Raw genomic sequence first — 19,345 nt, 5'->3', positions numbered from 1 at the left:
TATAGGCCACAGAGTGCTGGCAGCATGAGAAATGCAGCCAAGAGGCCCAGGCTGCTGAAGTCTTCCTACCAATCTCACCTCATGAGGGGAAGTACCACTGCTGCCAGTCACCTTCCCAGTTGACCTGAGTTACTGCCCCTCCCCAGAGGGCTGCCAACAAAGGGGTAACACAAGTCCACCAATCTTGGCTTGGGTATTTCATAAGAACATGAAATGGTCCCATTCAGGTTCAGTGAACAACTTGTGATTCCTCCTCATGCAGAGAAGTGTCAGCATGCCTGTTCCTCCTTATCCCAGGCTTTTGTTTTCCATCTAGTTCTTCTGCTACCAGGAGTGCTTTTCTGGGCACCTTAGGCCCCAAATCTCTGTCTTTCTGGGTAAGGGAACAGAACAAGCACTGCCACATGGCTCAGGGAGGATGGGGGATACTAGCACCTGTGTAGTGAGAGGGGCCCAGGTCCTGAGAATGCCACCTCTTTTACTCTTCTCACATCTCAGTTTGCTTGCCTTGAGAAATGACACTTCAGCCCTGATTCGGCTCCATTAAGGCAGTTCCATCAAGTGGAACTGGCTGCCATTTTCACCCTTTGCGAACAGTGAGCTCCTAAGACCCTGTATCATCCTACTTTTATGCTGGCAAAAGGCAGAAGGGCCTTTAAGTCAGATGGCCAAGGGAGGCTGGGGGCAAAGTGAGCCTACTGGGGTGTTCTGATGACAGGAAGAAGCAAAGTCTAGGAGCAGGACTCAGGGAAGCTAACTTCCCTGGGTTCTTAGTGCTCTGATTGGTGGCCAGAAAGGTGAACTGGCTTTAGCCCCTTAGTGAGGTGGCAGCCCTGTTGATTCCCCGGGGTGGGGGTAGAGCCAAGCTGTGTGTGGGTGGTCCAAACTGGGGCTGCCCTCATCCGGTCCCAGGGACGCCCGCAGACAACTTCCCTTAACCTGGCTCTGCCTAGTGAGTCACCACACAACTGCTTCCTGTTCCCCACATGCCCTCATAGAGTCCCGGGAGATTAGACAAGGCTGCTGTCTTCTTCTCCTGGGGTACCAGTGGGTCTTGGAGGGGGCAGGTTTAGTCCCCTTAAAAAGAATGGCAGACTGAAGAGGGCTCAGGAGTCCACAGGCACTATTCTATGGGTGTCTGTGTTTCCGGCCTTTTCTGAGTGGCTGTGTGTGTGTGTGTGTGTGTGTGTGTGTGTGTGTGTGTGTGTTTAGCATTTGCCCTCCCAACTTTTCCAGATTTTACCCGTCAGATTCCTGGCAGCTGTGCACGGCGCCTGTGCCGGCCGTCACGTCCCATTCTGATCTCTGGGTCGCACGGTGAGAGAAGGACACAGGATGCGCAGGGAGTGAAAAAGTGATGTCGGTGGGGAGGGTGCCAAGTCCCCACTCACAGTCATGGGACACTTGGGGAGAAGAGGGAAGCATGCTGCTGTGGAGTTCAGAGGCCGGTAGTGAGATTTATTTTTGTTTGTATGAGTAAAAAGCTGCAGAAGCCTCTGGTGGGGGTGAGGGGGCACAACTGGAATGCTGGGATTCAGACAGACTGGCCCTGGCCTTGAGTCAAGTGTGCCGACCCGGAAGGAGAGTTCCACAGGAACCCTTCTGAATGTAGCAAAGCTTGGGCCATGCTGGTCCCTGGACAGTGTATTGGGAATCTGAGTCAAGTGTAGGCACTCTAAATCACACTGGCAGCAAATGAGATTGGTGGCAATAAGGACACTGGTATAAAGTGTGTAAGAGAAAAATAACAATTCTGTTTCTGGAAGATGCTAAGTAACCAATGTTTTCTAAAGTATGGGAGTTTCCAGGAGCAAGGAGGCTGAGAACTGGCAAAGAGAGAATACTGCTTAAAGAGGAAGCTAATGGGCTTAGGTTCCCAGAAAGGGCTCTTTTACAGGTTGAGTTCCTTCTTCTATACAGTGGGGATGATTTTATAATGCTGATCCACCGAAAACTGAGACACTGAGAATTACAAATAAGATCAATGAAATTAGCTGATACAGAACCTAGAGAACCCAGATCATGAAGCAGGACCAGACCAGGAAAAGGCCTTCTTGGGTCTTCCTTTGGCTTAGGAGCTTCACAGGAGTGTGGCTGCTTCCTTCCCTCTATCGGAAGTCATGCATCCCTGAGTCCCCCTGGGTCATCCCTCTGGTCAGAGCAACATCTTTACAAAACAAGAGGTTGTAACACACAAATTTATGTGTTCACCTTGTATGTGAAAGTACTTAACTAAATGCCTGACACATGTATTAGCAATTCAACAAATATCAATTTCCTTTCTTTTGATCAATTCCCTCTTTCATTTTTTATGTATCCAGGAGGGTAACTATCTGAGGAAACCACTAGGAAACAGAATTTGGGAAGAACAAGGATGTGACCCAGGACTACTAAAGGAAGACCCAAGAAGGCCTTTTCCTGGTCTGGTCCTGCTTCATGATCTGGGTTCTCTAGGTTCTGTATCAGCTAATTTCATTGACCTTATTTGTAATTCTCAGTGTCTCAATTAGTAGCCAAGAACAATGGTGAGCTACTTGGGAGGCTGAGGTGTGAGGATGGTTTGAACCCAGAAGTTTGGGGCCAACTGGGCAACAGTGTGAGATCCTAATTTTTTTTTTTTTTTTAAATATTTTTAATTGGAGATGGACACAATACCTTTATTTTTTTATATGTAGTGCTGAGGATTGAACCCAGTGCCTCAGGCATGCTAGGTAAGTGCTCTACCACTGAGCTACAACCTCAACCCATGAGATCCTATTCCTTAAAAAACAAAAACAAAACAAAACTTCATAGTATAATTTTTTTTTTTGGGTGCTGGGGATCAAACCCAGGGCCTTATGCTTACAAGCAAGCACTCTACTGACTGAGCTATCTCCCCAGCCCTACAATTTATTTATTATACTGGGGATTGAACCTTGGGTACTCTACCACTGAGCTGTACCCCCAGCCTTTCTTTTGAGACAGGTCTCATTAAATTGTCCAGGCTCGTTTTGAACTTGGGGTCTCTTGCCTCCGCCTCCTGAGTAACTGGGATGACAGGTGTGTGCCACCATGCCCAGTGTCATGGCTGATTTTTTAAAAATTATTTATGTCTTTTTGTGGTGCTGCAGATTAAACCCAGGGTCTTGTACATGCTAAACAAGTGCTCTCCCACTGAGATACATCCCCAACCCAGCAAATTTTTATTTTTGAGATAGGGTCTTACTGTGCTGCCCAGGCTGGCCTTTGACTCTTGATCTTCCTGCCTCAGTTTCCTGAGTAAGTGGGATTACAGATGTGTATCACCGTGCCTGCCAACACTACTGATTTTAAAAAAACTGTGGATGTAAATGAGAAATGAAAACGAAATAAAAGAAGAGAAAAAAAAAACCCAACAATTCCAATAGGAATAGTTTGAGATAACCACTGTCAGAAACTAAAGGGAGTAGATAATGCATTGGATATAGAAAGCTGGCAGCGCTTCCCCTGGGAGCAATAGGGTTATCATCCTCATTTGGAGTGTTTTGCTAATGGGAAAACTGCTGCTTAGGCTTCCCTTTCTGGATGTCCCAAAGTACCACAGCTTAACACACACTTGCCTTATTTTAAAAATTATGACAACCTGTTTGCTATTTCATGTTGTTTTACGAGGACTGATTATATTTGCAAACTACACTGTAAGGCACTTGAGAAATATCTACTTTTCTTGTAGTTTCTTTTATAATGGAAATATAGCAAATAGAAATAGCATAGAGCTTGATTTATCATAGGAACTCAATGAACTAACCCACACAGTCTCGGAGTTGAAGAGTTCTTTGAAGAAAAGCTGACTGCATTTTAATGGATAATTCTTATTCTGAAAAAACTGAAGAAGTCTGTCTTTTCCCTATGGGGCAAAGAGTGATAGAGCTAAAGCATGACAACTCTGGGCTTGCTCCAAGTAGCAGCATAAGGGTGTTTTAGCCAATGGCCTGACCATTCTGTGGGAGGGCTGGCCCCTATGGATGCTGCTAGAACCAGTGAGGTGGGAATGGCTGGAGCAAACTGAAGGCCCAGCACCGTAGTGTGTGGAGAAGCTGGAGCAGGCTTGGGCGGTGCCCGGCTCCACAGTCTGATGTGCTTTCCTGCCCTGGGTGAACGTGCCCCTGGCCTGGTAGTGTGCTGGCTCCACCCTGCCTCCGACAGCTAGGAGCCAGGGCTGAGTGTCTGCCTTCCGCTAGCTTCCATACAGGTGTGGGGGGCTCTGTGCATACCCCATTGTTCCATGATGCCCCCCCCTCCCCCAGCTGGCTGGCAGTGTGAATGGACTATAGCTATATTTAGAGTGAAACTCCTGGGGCCACCACAAAGGAGTGACTGCATCTTCAGGAGGGTGGGTGGGCGGGAAGGGGACAGGAGAGCAAAGTTATTTTCAGAACACATGTCACTGCTGGCTACAGAGCAAGACTGTGGCCATAATGCAAAGGGAAACAATAGCTGTGGCCAGAGGAAGAGCCTGTTATGTTTCAGGTGGGATGTTTGCAACTGCTCAGGAAGCCTGACCCCGCCCGACAGCAGCACAAATCACAGCAGTGCCTCATGGAGGAGGCAGGGGATTCACAGGGCCAGGGCCAGTATGAGGTGCCAAGAGGCCACGCCTCATGCCTGGAGGAGGATTTTCAGTGACTGCTTGGCCCTGGGGGCCTGGTTAGGAATGAAACACTTCTGACCAATTTCCCAGACAAACCATGCACCCTGCTCTGGTCTCTGGACACCTCCCAAGAATGGCAAAGGGAATGAAAAGAACTCAGATGGAAAGCAGCAAGGTGGGCAGGACGAACCCAATGTGAAGAGCTGTCTCAGGCAATAAGGCAAAGCCTGGACTGAGCCACAGAGTGTGGCCTCAAAGTTCCTGGTGGGTGGACTTGGCGCCCCCAGCGTCCAGGGGCCTGCCTTGGTGCTGCAGCTCCAGCTGCACTGGCCCTGAGAGCTCCCCACACCCCTTTTCTGACCTCCAGTCGGCCCCACTCACCAGCCTCTGTGCAACACCGGAAGCAGGGAGGGACAGGCTACGGAGGGAGGCCAGACCTCACCTCCCCCAGCCCCACAGATGAGCTGAGACCCAGGGGTCTAGGTGGGAGCAGGGAAGTGGGGGTGTGGCTATGGCCCCAGAACTCACTTGGACTTTATAGCCATCCTGGGGGCCGGAGGGGATTTTGTTCAACCCCATCTTCATATCCCCTTCCCCAAACATGTGTGGTTCCTGTTTTGCTGCATCTGTAAAAGGCGCTGGGAGTTGGGGACTTGCCTTACACCTCTCGGTTAACACCCTGGAGACTGATGGAGTTCAGAGTAGTGTAATTTACAGCCCATCTCTCCGATCTTAATTCACTCGATGCTCCTTTCTTCCTTATTGTATTAGTGTGACCTAGGTACCTGCCAACAATAATGGCCTCTCTAGCTAGGAGCCTCTCCCCCACTCCCAGGACAATTTATACCTTTTCCTTGGGATTTTCCCCCCTTAAATTAAACAAAAAGAGGAAAAATAGAGAAGGTTAACATGGGTTTGGAGTGCTGAAGCCCCGTGGTTCTGGGCAGGGAGCCAATGGCCCGAGGGCACACACATGTGTGTGCTCTCCCAGAAGGGCCTTCACCGGCCCTGTTTTACAGCCACCTCGGCACAGACTCCAGGGTTCACGCATATGGCCAGACAGATGTGTCTGGCTTACGTTCAAGGCTGGAAAATGAAGAATTATGGAAGTGAAGGGCCCCGGGCATTAAGGAGAGGGGGGGAAGGGAAAGGGGGAATTTTTCCTCTGCTGAGAAATCCTCCTGTGGCTGTGAGGCTGGAGAAGGAGGTTGACAGGAGGTAGGGCCGCCAGCAGTGGTGCATGTGGGGCCTGTTCTTAAAGGGGCCACATCAGCTCACACTTTACACATCCACAGCAGGCCTTCAAGACTGGGTTTGAACAGCCTCTCCTGCAGGAGTTGGTGGGGAGAACAGGCCTCCTAGACAAGGCCAGCCAGCAGCACTGCAAGTGAGGTCTTATGTTAGACCTTCCATTATTACGGTACTGTTTATCGCCAGAGAAGCCAATCTGGATATGGTGTTCAATAAATCACCACAGCATGTGCTTCCATATCATCCTGTATTTCTCTATCTCTCTTCTTTTACAGTACTGGGAGTTGAACCCAGGGGTGCTCTACCTCTGGGCTACATCCCCAGCCCTTTTAATTTTTTTTATTTTGAGATAGGACCTTGCTGAGTTGTTGAGGCTGTCCTTGAACTTCTGACCACCCTGTCTCAGACTTCTGAGTGTATTTCTCTTTTTAACAACAGTAGCTCACACATCAAATCACCTGTTTAAAGACTGACTTTTCTACTATGTGGTTTGCTCTGAAATGGGATGTTTTCATTCACTTGGGTGTCCCCCAGCCACCAGCATAACCAATGTGCAATGCCATTTACTAAACTGAACTGAAGACATGGTCTCTGATTCCAAGGAGCTCACAGTACAGTGAGGGAGACAAGTCCAGAAACAACTGTAATATGAGACGAGATAACAGTTCCCCAAAATGAAGTATAAATCAATGCTACAGGAACACAGGATAGAGAGAGATGAATTTCTCCTGGGAGGAATCAGGAAAGGCTTCACTGGGGAGAAGGGAGTTTGAAGGAGGATATGGGAATTAAAGGAGGAATAGAATTCCAACAGGTAATGGGTAACGTATAGTAGGAAAAGGGTACTTTGGTTTGAAGGACAGCATCAACCAAGCAAGATCTAACAAAGTAGGAAAGGGTAGGATATGTCTAGGGGCAGTCAGAAGAGAGGGAGATCAAGGTCACTGTCCAGGCAAGAGTGTTTTAGCGACTAGACAGGTACTTCACCACACACAGTCATTCATTCTGAGGACTCCCCACAGTAACTCTGAGAGGTAGATGCTGTACCACTTTCATTTTATAGATGAGGAAACAGGTTCAGAGATGCTAACTACTTTGCCCAATGTTATATGACTAGTAATGGCTTATGGGGCTGTGGCACTGGGAGAAGAGTTTCGAAAAACAGAGTGGGAACAAATCTGAAAGCCTTTAATGTTGTAGGAAGGAACTAAGACACTATTTTACTGGCCATACAAATGTACTGATTCCTGAGTAGGGGGGTGGCTTTTTGGGAAAGAGACTGATGCTCTGGAGGCAGTGGGGTAAAACAAGAGCCTGTTTGTCAAACTGTGTACTACACAACTCTAGGAGGGGCTGTTCACTGACTGTGGCAATGGCTACCCATGGAGCTGTACAATGTAGGGCCCTTAATTGCTACAGTCCAGCAAGTCCCTCAACTATGACAGCACTGGCAATGGATTCCAAATAGGGAGAAGAGGAGGGAATAAATGAGTGAACAGACAGGATTTGATAAGACACTGGTCAGGAGGGGTACAAAGTCAGGGTAGAGTTAAGATAATGCTCTACCTGCTACCATCTATGAAGCCAACTGTGAATATTTGCCAAACACCAATTCAGCTTGCTAAGACTAAGAAACTAAAAAGTAGTAAGTAGAAAGGAAGAGAATAAAACAAAACAAAAGAAGATGGTCATGAAGAGAGAAGACAGGGTTCATTCATTTATGCTGATGGGCAGCTGAAGGAAGAGGATTCCAGAGCCCAAAGCTACAGGGAAGTCAACTATGACAAGGACTAAAGTTTGATAAAGACAGGTCCTTGGTGACTTCTCACACGTTTCTTAGTCACATCACTACAGATGGTAGAGGTACTGAACACTTGATTACGATGGGAGCAGGGACATGAATATAACTCAAGAGGGACGGAGACTAACTACCATTCATTTCCCTTCCTGGGGCAGGATGATTAGACTAATAGACAAAGTGACTACTTGTATGTTATTTGTGGTAAGCACTTTAGGTGTAGTGTCTCATGTAGGCTTCACAGAAACGCTAAGAGGTAGGTGTCATTACCACTTTCACTGTGAAGACGAGGAAACAGCCTCTGACAAGCTAAATAATTTGCCTGAAGTGACAAGGTTAGTTAAATGGTGGAGCCTGAATTTTAATTAGGTTTGCCTGACCACCTACATTAAACCTTATGCCCAGGGCAAGGGCAGTTGAAGAGAGGGCTGAAAACAGATATCTTTAGAGAGGTCAGGTGGAGTGGCTTAATTCTTCTCTGCACACCCAGCTGGTTTTTAAAGAGGGAGCATGACTGGCTCTTTGCTATCTGCCCTGAATCCTAGATAAGGAAAAGTGGGTACACAGTGCAAGGGGACAGACCTGGGAAAGCCATAGAGAAAAACTTGCTAGAAGTGAAGGTTTAGGTTCCTGAGAAGGCAAACAGTGGGGAAGTCCCTGCATGAAGATTAGGCAGCTTCCAGAGGGTGCACAGAGTACCCTGTCCAGAAGGGTTCATCCATTACTCTGGGAACTCAGATCATAGTCTGAGGCTATGGCAACCTCTCCCAAGAAATGGTGTTCTCCATGAGTACCTGGGTTTGGTGCAAAGGAACTCCAAAGCCCTGAAACTGCATGAAAGATCCTATATTTGTGGGGTCACTGATAGAACCCCATGGTATGGGGTGGAAGAGAGTGCTTATCAGATTCTCTGAGAAGATCCTGCTTCTGCCTTGAGGGACCTATTTTCATTTTGAAAATCACAAAAGATTCAAGGGAAAGAGAAAGATAAACTGCCCACTTTAAATCTACTTCACGCAAGTGACTGGATAGGAATTGACTCGGGTTAACAGCTGGGAGTTGGGCAAGGAAGCTCCATTGCCTCAGATGCTGTAGCTCAGCAGACTCCAGCCACTAGGCATGCTATCAGAATGTAGTGGTAGAGTAAGACAACAGGAGGTAGAGCTGGGTATGACATAGTAAAAACTTTCCTGAAAGGGTCTGCTTGTCCCTATATCCTGCCCTTATTCCCCCTCAGGCCCTGTATAGTCACCATCCTGATGGGAACCACCATCCCCAGGCAGGCCCCACCTGTATCTTCTCTTGGCGACGTTGCTGCTCAGCTATCTTCCTGGCTAGAGCCAGCTTCTTGGCTCGAAGTTCCCTGATGTCATCCTCACCCCCGCTGCCTTCGGCTTCTGAATCTTCCTCAAAGTCTTCAATCACCACGTCTTCCTCCTTTGGGTGGTGGGGCAGGCCAGGGGAAAGAAGAGAATGTGAGTTCACAATACTTACTGGATTCACCCTCACCCCTGCCAGCCCCCACCCCATGCTGACTGGAACTATTCCTTGCCAAGGGCCCCTTCGTGTATGCTTCCCTTGCTTGGGAAAAGGGGGATTTAGAGAAGCTATTGCACTTCCACTCAAACTGTTCTCTTTTACACTACAGGGTTCTTTCCTTACATAGGTATCCCAGTCACTCACAATTACACATGTACACATGCATGCTTGTACTCATACTCACAAAGGCAAATCTTGGACCTATTTTCATTTTGAAAATCACAAAAGATTCAAGGGAAAGAGAAAGATAAACTGCCCACTTTAAATCTACTTCACGCAAGTGACTGGATAGGAATTGACTCGGGTTAACAGCTGGGAGTTGGGCAAGGAAGCTCCATTGCCTCAGATGCTGTAGCTCAGCAGACCTTGCCCTGGTTTCTTTTTAAGACCACAGCCTGGTGGTGTGGGGACTGCTGGGCTCCTTTACAGGAATTCACATGACATGGCCTTGCTCAGTTGCCCTTCCCAGGACCTAAGCAGGGCAGAAGGTGGCTGACTATCTTAAGGAGCCTCCTGCCAGGCTTCCCCAGGGATGGTAACTCCCTGCTTGCATCCTTAGCACTCAGCAGCCATGGCTCCCCGGGTGGTCCCAGCTCTATTCCTCCCTCTCTCACTTTTGGCCTTGGTCAGTAGAGAACATGCAGCTGCCCAAAAGGGTCAGGGTTAGCAGGGGTACAGGGCAAGTGATTCAGTGACTCTGACAATGGTAATGCTAATAACTGCATTGACAGCTACCATTTACTCAGTGATTCTTATTGGCCAGGTATTGGGCTAAGCATTTTTTATACATTAACTCATTTAATGCTCACAATGGCCTGTGAAATAGATGTGATTACCATCCCTATTTTATAAATGAACAAACCAAAGTTTAGAATTAAACAACCTACTCAAGGTCACACAGGTAGCAAGCAGCAGAGCTGGGATTCAAACCCATGTTAAAAACAACAAAACCAAAAAACCAAGGAACAAAAAACCCAAGTGAGCCTGGCTCCAAAGTCTGTGCTTGTACAACTCATAATGAGTGACCCACAGGGCTGGGGGGCTGGCCCAGATCCAGCCCTTAGTAGCTCAGCTTTGTCAGGCTTGGCCCTCTTCAGTACAGACTACTCTCTCCTCTCCTCTAACTGGGATTCTCTTGGCAGAAGATGGTTATAAAGCATGTGGGTGGTTAGGTGATGGGGGAGCAGGGTCTAGGGAAGATGGGTGGCTTCGTAGCATTCCTAAGGAACTAGAGTCTGTTCTGTTCATGAAGGATGTCTGAAGAAACATCTCTCACACTTCTAATCACTTTTACTGACCCAGTCTGACAGTCTGGAGAGAGGTAAGATCTGAGGATGGAGCTGGGAGTGGGAGTGTGTGCCTGTAATCCCAGCAACTTTGGAGGCTGAGGCAGGAGAATTGCAAGTTTGAGGCTGCCTCAACCACTTAATGAGGCCCTGAGCAACTTAGCAAGACCCCATCTCAAAAAATTAAAAAGAGCTGGGGATGTAGCTCAGTGGTAAAGCACCCCTGGGTTCAATTCTCTCCAAAAAAATCTAAGGATGGGGCTAAAACTGCCACTGCACTAGAGGGTCTCAGGGGTTTGAGGTGCTGTCCACAGTCACCACTTATCTGTTAACCTTTGGCCACAGGAAGGAGGATAACTGCACATTCATGTCCTTGTTCATAGGGTTAACCTGCATAGGAACAAGTGAAATAAGATGTCCACTGGGCACCTGGGGGAATAGTGTCCTTGCCTGCTCTGACCAGGCATGCACAGGGTTATCATAGGCCTGGAGGGGACTGAACTGAGGTCAAAGGAGGGTCAAAGAAGCTTGTCTGAGGTTTGCTCAGCTCTCACAGCAAACGAGGAAGTGCAGGGTTATGAAATTACACAGACTAGGGTAAGCAGGGTTTCCCAGGGGCCACTAACATAAAGAAACCCAGGAGGCTCGTGGGAAAAGGAAGGAGTGGGTAACCTAGCATGAGTTACAACCTTTGTCTGGTCAATAGGCATCAGAAGGAGAGAGAGTGTGTGTGGCATAGCTAAGAGCTGGTCTGCTCCCTGTAAGAGGGGAGCAGGCCCTCGGTTTGGACTGTAGGTTCCACTGACCATAATATACCTCTTACCGCAAGCCCAGAGAGCTGGCCTTAGCCTCCACGGCCTTCCTCGGCCTTCCAGTGTGGGTGATATGCTGGACTGAGGTGTCCTCCCATTCCCCCATGCTTCCCACACAGTGCGCAGGGCTGCGGTGGCACTGTTCTGCCCGCCTACAGCTTGGACACCCCAATGACTTTAGCAACTCCACTGTCTCCTCCCATCCTGACAGCTCATTCTTTCCCGTTATTTCCTGCCCAGGTTTCATCTGGTGAGTCTGGAATCATGGGCTCAGCTATATGCCTGGAACCACCTCTGTCCTGGAATCTAAGCCCTGTGTCATCAGGGGTGGGGTGGGTTCTCCAGTGATTCTAATGAAGTCAGTCCAAGACTCTGCTGCTCTGAAGACTCTGTTCCAAAGGTGGCCACTCTATCACTGCCTCAGATCCCAAACGACAGCTTCCAGCTGACATCTGGCTTCCTTGGCCTGTTACTGATTTCATCCCTGCACCCCGCCCTTCTCCACCAGGCGCTTGAGACTGCTGCGGGCCAAATGACTGTGTTGGCCTATGTGTGACCTGGCCTCTGGCTAGAATCGCTTCCGTCCCTTCCCTCAGTCCCATGTTTCTTCCCACCTAAGTGCCCCTGTCTTTAACACAGTGGGGTAAAACAAGGAAAAAGAGTGAACTTTAGGCAAACATGAGGTGTGTGTGCACACACCCAAAGTTACCCACACCCAGACACACAGCAGGGAGGCTGGCAATGATGCTAATTGCACACATGCTCTGATACCGCCACACACATTTACTCAGATCCTACAGACAGCAGGAGAGCTGGCAGCAAAGTGTTCATTGAAACTGACACACAAATGGAGCGCACACAGACCCACATCAACAAGTCAACAAGCATCCCCAGAAAGACACATACATGCACAGCAGGGCAACTGCCAGTGAGGTATGCAGGAGCCGGTTACACAGGCAAACACGCACACACACACACACACACACACACACACACACACACACACACACACACACACACACACACAGGTCTGGAGTGAAGCAAGGGCTACAGGAACAACCAAGGGCAAACAAACAAGAAGAGAATTCCTTAATCACATCAGGATGTGCAGGAGGGAGGGAAGGAGGGAGTAAGGGAGGGCGGGCAACTGGGGGAGGGGGTGATTTTCCACATGGGGCCAGCAATGTCAGCTCTTCCTGTACGTGTGCAAGAGGCTGGAGCTCAGTCCTGTGCTGCGCTGAGCAATGCACATCTATAAACTTGATCCTCAGCCTGAACCCTAACACCACCCCCCACTCTCCTTCCTAAGCCTCCAGAGCTGCACATTATTAAACTCTTTCTTTCTTTTCCTCCCTTCTCTTCCAATGCAACATTAAAAAGAAGCATCTGGAACTTGTAGCAGAGTGAGATGGAGGCACTGGGGTGGATTGGCAGGAAGGGGCACCAGCAGAGTGCACTCTTGAGAAGCTGGCTGTCACGTCAGCACAGACACTGCTCTGAGGTTATAAATAACCCCCAGTAGAAGCAGTCGTGGGCAAGGGGGAGGGGAGCCTTCCCTCTGCCACAGCGGGCTCTTCCCGCATAGTACCTCATCTTCCAGTTGTTTTCCCTCTTGGCTTCCCATTTCCTTTCCCATGGTGTCTGGGACGGGTGCCACTGACACATATTTTCCACCCTTGAATGCCAGCAGAGGCTCTTCTTGTCCACAAAGGGCTTCCAGAAAATACTTCAGCACTGTGACCCTTTTGCAGTCAGCTGCAATAACCTACAGGACAAGAAGGAGAGAAGAAAAACAGCATTTTCTAAAAAGGAAGATGATGATGAGAGACACTACTGGCTCTGTGGGAAAGAAGGCACAGTGAATGAGCAGGAGCATGCATGTGCGTGTGTAAGGAGGTGAGTGAGGGCCAAAGACCAAGGTCTTCTGAAGGAAGAAAACTGCCAGTCTTCTTAGGTCATCCCTGGGGCAGCAGACAACCCCAGGACCAATGCCAGGTGCCCTTGGGGCTTGTGCATTTCTTTTACTGAAGTCTTGATATAAAAAAAGAATAAATTCTTCTAAGTTTGGAATGTATTCAGTGGAAGGAGTGAGGTGTAGAACACTGGCTCTCAGAGAACATCACTTTCTGGTGCCCCTCATTGCCCCTCTTCAGACTCCCTCCAAGAGAACTTGCAGCTCAAGTGCAAAATGAACCATGAGGGCTTTCTTGGCTGTTCCATTTGTTATCAGGTTCCTTTGGGATCCCCCTAACAGGTTCCTACCCCACCTCAGAGTTTCTCATGCTCAAGAGACTGGGGTTAGTAGGACATGGTCTGGAGGAAGAGGTCAGGCAGAGAAGATGGCAGTGTTTTACCAAAACTCTGCCCTCCAGGGTTCATGCCAGTTGCTCCCACATGACCACATCAGCACACGGTGCTGTCAGACAAGTTGGGGTTGATTTAGTGGAGATGAAATTCATTATATTGAGCAATCATCAAATTTGTCAGCATCTCAGATAAGTGTCTATGCTCTCCAGTTTGGGGTCCTTCCTGCAAGAACACATTATGTATGCCCTCAGCACCAACCCCGCCTGTGAGGGCTATGCTCCACTCCATTCTCGCCTGTTGGTGCCCTTCTCTTCCTCTCTGGCCTCTGGGGTCCTGTCCTCCCTACTGGCAGGGTGCTCACCAAGGGGGAGAGGGCCCTGTTTGATGTGCAGCTCAGAAGCCAAGGGCTACACCACATGGGAAACATGTTGCAATGGCCAGATGTGCCACAGGGGGAAGCCCTCATCATTAGTGACTCCAGTCCATGCTGAATGCCAGGTCCCCACTTTAATGCCTCCTCATTTCTGAATATGAAAGGGACTGGTATATTTGCATTATGCACTGAAACGCTAATGTGGATACTGCTACTTCTCTCATTGGAATAGCAACCTCTCTGGTGGCTAAGACGACAATTCATTCCGCCCTGGCAAGGGCTATAAGACCAAGCTGCAGCACAGCAGGTTCACGGTAAAGACTACAGGCACAGGGAAACTTGGCTGGGTACTTCAGGGAGTAGATGAAGCAGGCACAATTCAGGTCCTTTAGAAAATGTAGGAAATGAGCACTGCTCTGCCAGGTGGCTGGCCAGGGAAAGTGCACCACATAGTCACCTGTGAGCTTTATGACTATTTTCTGTCATCTTCTCCCCTGCATAGGCACCCCTCACCAATAGCCCTGTTAAGGCTGAAATCTCACGCTAAGTACGTTTGACCTCCACATGAGAGGTTGACCTAAAAGTTCTTGGCTTCCCAGAGAAGGCTTAGAAAAAGGAAAGCCTCTGGAGCTGGGGGCGCCCAGTCATGGCTTACCTCTGTGAAAAAGGAAGGAAGCCTGCCTTGGGCCAGGGCAGGTAACCATGACTCCATCGCGTGTATTCAAACATGTGATGAGGAAGGCTAGAAATACAGAAGCAGGGGCTAAAAGGCATTAAAGAGCAGAGCTGAAATGAGTAATAGCCTGGCAGGCAGCACGCACAGTGGCCTCCCTGCATCCCCAGCCTCTCACTTGCAGAGGAAACTTCTGCATTTCCACAAGGCTGCCAGTTTCCTCTCTGTGGTCTAATTTTAACCACCTTGTCGTTACAGTGTGTGTCAGCCACCTGACCCCACTCTGACCTATGACCTTATGCCCCAGCTACTGCTTGCACTATGCAGAATTATGTAATGGGTCCAGGCCTTTCCTTTTTGGCATGAGGCTGCTGCCACTGAATAGAGAGGAGGTGGGGTGTGCAGTTGAGAAGAGGACAAAGAAGCTAGTGTTGGTCCTTGGCTCACCTGGATGGTGAGAGGCCCATAGGTATCCCTGCTGAGTGTGCAGCAGAAACCTGACCAGGAGAGGACCGTGTGCCACGGGTGTGTGACTGAACAGGTGGGCAAGAGCACCACTGCTAGGGCATGGGTTGGATGGTATACTGCGTGGCTCAGGAAGAAAGTGATTCCAGGCTAACAGGGAGAAAGGCCATAAGTGCAGACGTGGAACTCCTGGAGATGGGGATTTCCAGGTCACAGCAGGTCCCAGGAATGCAGACATCCTGAGCTTGCCTGCAGCACAACTTCAGAGGATCAGTGGGAATTGTCCATCATGTGCACACAGCAAAAAGGAGTTCTCCACCTGCAACCCCAATCAGTATTCATTTCCATGTCTTTCAGAAAGAAGTTGGTTTCCTTGGGGTTTTTGTCTGTTAAGATGATTAGTCCTTCCTCTAGGGCAGGGACATGCAAGGTTGACTGACAAAGGGGCTTTGACCCATAGGGTCTCTGAGATGATGATAAGGTATCTACCTGTTTGGAGAGAGAAGTCACCCTGCCTTTTGTCTGAACATCCTCTCTCCTTTGCAATTCAACCAGCAGGGAGAATAGCCAAGATTGTGCACAGTCTCCTTAGGTTTCTAAAATGTACTATGGTACTAAGAAATGCAGAGTTCAAGCTATTTAGTAGTCAGGGAAGTTCAGAGGCAGAATACCTAGGGTTTGCCTAGAGACACTGTGAAACCCTCTATCTCCTGCCCACTAGCCTGTCTGGAAATGCATTTGGCTTTAAGGTAGAAGGAATAAGCCTGGCGGGGGGAAGACCACAGCTCTCTTGACTCTGGAGTGTTATCAGAGGCTTATGGGAATATTCTCCTACACAAAGACTCTAGCGCTTGAGTTAGAGTGAAGAAAACAACAGAAAACCAGTTTAATAAGGCTAATAAGGGATATCATGATAGAGGAAGTCTTTCAAACTACCTATATAAAGAAAACTCCAAGATTATCTTTGCCTGGCTCAGGAGGACTTCCTGGTAGGGGAGGAGTTAAAGCTAGATTTTCTACTTGGACAGAAAGAAGTCCAGATGAAGTCTATGACATAATTCCCACAATAACTCTCTTCATGAGCACATTTTTCCATTCTGTATCAATGAAAAGCAGAGAATGTAAATGATATGTACATCACAGCTTGAGCAAACTCTGGAGAGAAGAAAAAGAGCTGGGCAGGAGCAACTTCTTCCTGGGCTGTGATAAGCAGAACTGGAATGGGACTAGAGGTGCATTGGTAAAGGGGTACAGGAAAACACCCTGGGAATCTCAGGGTACCTTTCTGGTGACAGTCCTGGCCCTTCTAGAGGGAGGCCCACACTGTAGATGACCAAGAACTCTGAAGTTAATGGACAAAATGTATCACATGAACCATTCCATCTTTGAAAAGAAAACTGGCTTTTGTTCAAGGAAGAGCAGAAAGAAAGGCACCCTAAGAAAGCCCCTTTCTGTTCCCTTGAAGATCGTCTGAAGCAGCTTGCCCCATCAGCAGGAACTGAAACCTCAAGCTTCGAGGCTCCATTTATCACCCCAATTGGGTCCACACGCAAAGAACCAAGCAGAGAGGAAAACTGAAAGTCTGATGTACAAAGGAGATAGTGGCGCCTGTCCTGTCCCAGACTCAGTTCCTTAGAGAAAGATAATGTGAGCAGACCATGGGTAAGTGGGGGCTGTGGCTAAGAGGAAGGACAGGTCCTGAGAAAAGAAGAAAGAAATCATCAGGTTGAGAGAAGACTGGTATACTGGTCTGGGGTGTCTTAGGTGGGGAGGTAGTTAAGTAAATAAGAATGGTGTTCTCTGAAAACTCTTGACTCTCCCTGGGATAGAAATGCCCAGGGAGGAACAGAAAAGGAGACCTATTCTGCCTTATGGAAGGTGGGGGAGGGTGTGAGTGAAATGGAGCTAAGCATCAGGTATCACATACTAATGCATGCTGAGTTGCAAGACTGAAAATCTTAAGAGCAGCCTCAGGAAGGAAGAAAACCTCAGACATAGCCAGGGAAAATGAGGAGTGGTTGAGAGGTGAAGCAGGTCCCTGGATGCAAGTTTCAGGGAAGGAGGGACTCATGCCGTTTTTATTGTGTCCCTGTTTTCTCCAAACAGACCTTTTGGAAAGCATGCGTACCAGAGCAGCTAGTCATCTGGTAAGATTTCTTTTGCTGAACTTTTGGTTTGGGGGAATCAGAATTTGAACTTGCACTATCAGCCAGTGCCCCTCCCCCACCACAGGTCTTAAAAAATCCAGCTTGCTACCGCTCCTCAGTTAAAGAGAAAAATCACACGGGTTTTCCCCTACAAACTCAAGTTTACAGGTTGTTTTTCTTGTTTCTCTAAATTCAGCCAATTATTCTCACATTTGTTGAAGCCTTCAATCAAACTTTATAGCTTGTTAATTTTACAGAATGTCCTTAGAGCAAATAAGATGCAGACAGGAAAGTGAAGTCTTGCTGAGATTATTAAGAAACCTTAAAATAGCCTCCAAATCCAACACCAAGGCTGGTAAGCACAGGCTGCTTGGCTGACTTCTGAGGTCAATTAGCAATGGGTTAATTATCATCTTTAATGAGCCAAACTTGCAGGATTGGCTATAAGAAATTTAACTCAGACTAATGTGTTTCCATAAACCAGAAACCTCCAGCTATGCACTATTCACCCTCACAGAAGACTGAGGGTGGGGAAGCACAATTCTGTAGTGGCCAAGGGTGGGTCGGCCTGAGAAGGGGTCTGCCAATGAGAGCTCAGACACAAGAAATAAAGAATACCACACAGGGAATCCTCTGGAGCTGAAAAGACAGAGGCAATGGTTTATTCACATTCCTAGGGGGAGGGGTTTCCTGGCAGGGAGCAGACTCCAGAGGCAGGAGGGAAACTGGCCACAAGGATGCACAATCACTCTGAAGACAGAAGCAGTAATATGGGGCAGGGAGACACTCATAGCCTACTTGAATCAGAACAAGGTGGTAAAGAAGATGGGAGAGAAAGGAAGAACCTCTGCTGACACTGAATAACCAAGGGGACAGAAGGGAAAAATATGGGTCCTACATCAGATGCATCTCTTGACAATCCCCGGGCAACTGTTCCAAAGATATCCTCAAATAGTTCTTTACTCTTTTTATGTTAGGCAAGTGTTCTACCACTGAGCACAACCCCAGCCCTAGTCCTTCACTCTTTCCCTAACCCTGCTGCAACATGGCCTCATTTCTATGTGAGGCACCAAGCATAGGCCACTTCCTCAGTCACTCTGATCTCAATGTCCAGAACCAGCCCTCCTCAATCCTATGGTAGGTCTATGCTAGCTAAGGGATCAACAGACCACAAGATTAAATGCTAACAACATTGGTCAGCTCACAGCAGTCATACCATTATATCCCTGGGTTCCATCAGTTTTCTTCTTATAGGAGGCAACATGGCCCATCACCAGTCAGATGGCCCAGCACAGATATCTGTTCTGTGTGGCAAACACCCTCCCTGCAACCCAGTTCACCACACAGCAGTAAGTTTCCCAAAGAGGGGTAGGTAGGAGCCAGCAAATGGTTAGGTGGAAAGATTTGGTGGTGGTGAGGCTGCTCCAATAGTGTTTATTGGAGGAGATTCCTAAAGGTGCAGTGCTTGGCTACTGGGAAGGAGACTATTCACACTGGAGGTTGGGCCAGGGGAACAGGAGTTATGGGGCACACATGCAGCAAGGAGAAAAGTACAGTAGGAAGAATGATTCCATCTTGTCGAGAGATAAGACAGGGGGTTGAGAGTCTGCACTTCATAGTTGGACAGACCTGAGCTCATCTTAACTGTCACTTCTTAGCTGTTTATCCACAGAAAGTTACTTAACCTTTAAGAGCCTCTGTTTGGCTCAAAATGTTTATGAGGTTAATTCTTAAGATAAATCTCTTTTGAGAGATAATGCATATCAAATATTTAGCCAGATGCCTGGGTCTAGGAAGTGCTCAAGAAATGAGTGGTTGGTATTTTTTTCTTGCTCTCTACTTCCTTCTGCTCAGAGATAGGAAAGGCACTCTGCCTACCACCACAAATAAGTTTGGATGCCAGGCACAGGCAAAGTGGGAAACATGGTGCTGGCACACAGCCTACGGCTGAGAAGCGATGTGAAATGCTCACCTGGCTGAAATAATTTATTCAAAACTGAGGTGCAAGACTTAGGTTACTGGGTAGGACATATGGAGGGAAGGTCTAGCTTCTTTCCAGCAGTCCCTTTTCCTACTCCAAAAGAA

General features: G+C 48.2%; 2 protein-coding genes across 13 annotated transcripts in view; one reads left to right on the top strand and one right to left on the bottom strand.

Moving 5' to 3' along the window:
- The window catches only part of HIC1 (HIC ZBTB transcriptional repressor 1), a 242,190-nt gene that overhangs the window by 15,625 nt on the left and 207,220 nt on the right, over positions 1-19,345 (top strand). For 2 of the 12 annotated variants that reach the window (XR_013762389.1, XR_013762399.1), the window contains exon 1: positions 13,082-13,191. The exons of the other annotated variants lie outside the window; for them this stretch is intronic. The gene's annotated coding sequence lies outside the window, so the exon portion shown is untranslated. Of the gene's footprint in view, positions 1-13,081; positions 13,192-19,345 lie in introns of those variants that run through there. 12 annotated transcript variants of the gene reach the window in all.
- SMG6 (SMG6 nonsense mediated mRNA decay factor) overlaps positions 1-19,345 on the bottom strand; it is a 234,375-nt gene that overhangs the window by 10,215 nt on the left and 204,815 nt on the right. The window contains 2 exon segments of the mRNA XM_079130769.1: positions 8,949-9,095; positions 12,884-13,060. Of these exon segments, the coding sequence (XP_078986895.1) occupies positions 8,949-9,095; positions 12,884-13,060 (324 nt within the window).

The sequence above is a fragment of the Sciurus vulgaris genome (genome assembly GCF_902686455.1).
Source record: "Sciurus vulgaris genome assembly, chromosome: 3".
In the NCBI taxonomy this organism is placed as follows: domain Eukaryota; kingdom Metazoa; phylum Chordata; class Mammalia; order Rodentia; family Sciuridae; genus Sciurus; species Sciurus vulgaris.
The sequence above is the reverse complement of the archived record's forward strand: the minus strand, read 5'-3'. Positions and strand labels throughout refer to the sequence as shown.